This window comes from Pterocles gutturalis, unplaced genomic scaffold (assembly GCF_000699245.1).
Source record: "Pterocles gutturalis isolate BGI_N339 unplaced genomic scaffold, ASM69924v1 scaffold21716, whole genome shotgun sequence".
NCBI lineage: Eukaryota > Metazoa > Chordata > Aves > Pterocliformes > Pteroclidae > Pterocles > Pterocles gutturalis.
This window is the reverse complement of record NW_010103566.1, coordinates 296-3,241: the sequence shown is the minus strand read 5'-3', so window position 1 is coordinate 3,241 and position 2,946 is coordinate 296. Positions and strand designations below refer to the sequence as shown.

The window sequence follows — 2,946 nt, the reverse complement described above, 5'->3', positions numbered from 1 at the left end:
AAATTATTTTTTAATTTTTTTTGAAATTTTGAAATTTTTAATCATTGTTTCACGATGATACTTCTCAAAAGCCAGAATTGGAGATAACTGAGGGGGGGGAAAAATCCACGGTCAAGCGGTTGTGTTTGGATGCGATTTCCCCAGAATGAGAAATAACCAAGGGAAAAATGCACTCGAGCGGTCGTTTTGGGAAGTGTTGGGACACACTTTCCCCTCTCCCAGTTCTCCAGGGCGCGGTGCTGGAGGAGCAGATCGTCATCGGGACGCCAGGGACGATGCAGGATTGGTGTTTCAAACGCAGAGTCATCAACATGAAGAAAATCCACATGTTCGTCCTGGATGAAGCAGACATCTTGATCGACACTCAGGGGCTCTCCTACCAAAGCATTCGCGTCCAGAGGTGAGGATTCCCGACCGCTGGAATCCCTTTTTTTTTTTCCCCTCCCCCCGGCTTTCCGTACAATCGTGTCCGTGGAAGGCTTTTATTTTGCTTCTTTCTCCTTTGAGCCACTACAGCCCTTGGCCTTCATTTCCTTTTTATCGAAAGCAACAAAAAATCAACCTAATTATTTTTTTTCCCCTCCCGGCTCTCCTGCACTGACAACTCCTTTTTTTCCATCCCAGGGCATTACCCAAGGGCTGCCAAATGCTGCTTTTCTCGGCCACCTTCAAAGAATCCGTGCGGGATTTCGCCATGCAAATCATTTCTAACCCCATCGTCATCAAGCTGCGCGAGGAAGAGCTCACCCTCGGCAACATCCGACAATATTATTTCGTCTGTCGGAACAGGGAGGAGAAATACGAAGCGCTCTGCAACATCTACGGCAGCATCACCATCGGCCAGGCCATGATTTTCTGCCAGGTAACTGCTGACAGCTCCCGGGGAACCAAAAAAAAAAAAAAAAAAAAAAAATGGGTGAAACTTTGGTTGGGGGCAAAATCTTTTTTTTTTTTTTTTTTTTTCCTGCCAGACGCGGAAAAGCGCAGACTGGCTGGCGGCGGAGATGAGCCAAGACGGCCACCAAGTTGCCGTCCTGACGGCCGAGCTGACGGTAGCCCAGCGCGCCAGCGTCATCCCGCGCTTCCGCGACGGCAAGGAGAAGGTTCTCATCGCCACCAACGTCTGCGCCAGAGGTGCCTCCGGAAAACCTCGCACCCCTGTTCTTCTTTCTTTTCTTTCCTCTTTTTCTCTTTTCTTTTCTTTTCCCCTTTCTCTTTCTTTTTTCCCATATTTTTCCCAAAACTCACTTCCTTGCCTCCGGTTCTTCTACTTTTCTCTTTTTTTTTTTTTTTTTTTTTTAAATTTTCATTTTTTTTTCCCCAGGGATCGATGTGCAGCAAGTCACCATCGTGGTGAATTTCAACCTCCCCACGGATCAGAAAAACGAACCCGATTTCGAAACCTACCTGCACCGCATGGGGCGAGCCGGGCGCTTCGGGAAGAAGGGCATCGCCTTCAGCATGGTGGAGCACCGCAACGTGCCGCTCGTCCACATGATCGAGAAACATTTCCGTGAGTATCCGCACGGATCCGTGTCTCCGGGGGGCATTTCTGGGACCGCTGATCCCCCTCTGACTTATTTCTGGACCTTTTTGGGCTCTTTTTTCCCCACAGGCGACAAACGCAGTTTCCTTTCCAGTCCCTCGTCCTTTTAGCGGTTTTTTTTTCTCTCTAACAGCCAGATTTTCAGGAAAACAGCCCAGGAGGTCGTACGTTTATTTCCAAAGGACGTTACGAGGACCCAGGACGCCTCAGCTCCGATTTTTTTCCCTCCGTCAGGCATTCTTTCTGCCTTTATCCTGCAAATCCTCATCCTGGGGGATGCAGTGCCCCGGTTTAGCTCGGTGCCAGCTGCGGGAGAGAAGCTGGCGGCTGAAAAATCGATTTTCCCGATGCCGTGGCCGCGCTGGTGGCTTTTCAAATCCCAGGGTGTATTTTCCCCGTGATTTTGAGGGGAAAAAAAAGGTTCCGGCCTGCAGAAAACCACTTCCCGAAGCATCCTGGCAACTGCTTCTTTAATTTCAAACACCAGATGAGCCAAATTTTGGCAAAGATTTTTTATTTTTGAGCAGAATCGTCAGATGACTGCAACGAATAACCCCGAGGTGGACGAGCCCGACCGCAGAATCCCCCAAAGGAGGCAACGGGATGAAAAAAAAATCCCCAGCGACGCGAATTTTTTTATTTTAACACTGCGACGGTGCAATTCAAGGCTCCCTGACGAGGATAATGAACCGTCCCCATCCCCACCAGAGGTGGGAGCAGCGCGAAAATCTCCGAAAAGCGAACCCGGCTTTTCGCTACTCGCTTGGGCCGCCTCTTGCTTTCTGAGCCACCTCGGCATGGCCGCTGCGCTTAATCTCGTCGATGCTGAGCTTGCTCCGAGTTTAATTTTTATTTTTTTTTAATTTTTATACTCCCAAAAGCTTCCGGGAGCTTTCCAGCCCATGCATCTGCTTGCAAACAGCAAAAACGCCGCCTCGGGGGTGGCTGGGTTTGGGTTTTTTTCCCCAATTTGTGCCAAACACTCAAAATTTAAAATTTTTTTCCTTCCTCCAGAGACGAAGATCAAGCAGCTGGAGCCGGACGACATGGATGAGCTGGAGAAGCTGGAAAACTGAGCGAGGAGCTGGGGTGTGCTCCCCCAGAGCTGAGTTTTGGGTTTAAAATGGAAGAAAACGTTCCAGGGGACAATCTCCCCCGTTCTCTTACACCTTCCTGCTGCTGTTGGCGTTTGTTGGGATGTTTTGGGGATCGTGTTCTGGTTTTTTTTTTCCTCCAAATTTTTCACGTCTGTGACTTCATGGGGCCGGAGGAATCCCCCGTGGGGCTTAACACGGGGTGCTGCCCCTGAAAAAGGGGCCGAGGTGCCTTACTCGGTGTTTTTGCTGAAAAATCTCGGAGAAAATTTTAATAATAATAAAAAAAAAAAAACCTAAAATAAA

General features: G+C 48.9%; 1 protein-coding gene across 1 annotated transcript; it reads left to right on the top strand.

Moving 5' to 3' along the window:
* Window positions 1-222: 222 nt before the first annotated feature.
* Window positions 223-2,622, top strand: LOC104471422 (ATP-dependent RNA helicase DDX25-like; the record flags this gene model as incomplete). The annotated part of the gene is made up of 5 exons (XM_010086761.1): window positions 223-400; window positions 625-862; window positions 972-1,134; window positions 1,325-1,513; window positions 2,561-2,622. Coding segments are annotated over 5 exons (830 nt in total), but the record flags the coding sequence as incomplete, so codon positions are not given.
* Between the last annotated feature and the right edge of the window lie 324 nt (window positions 2,623-2,946).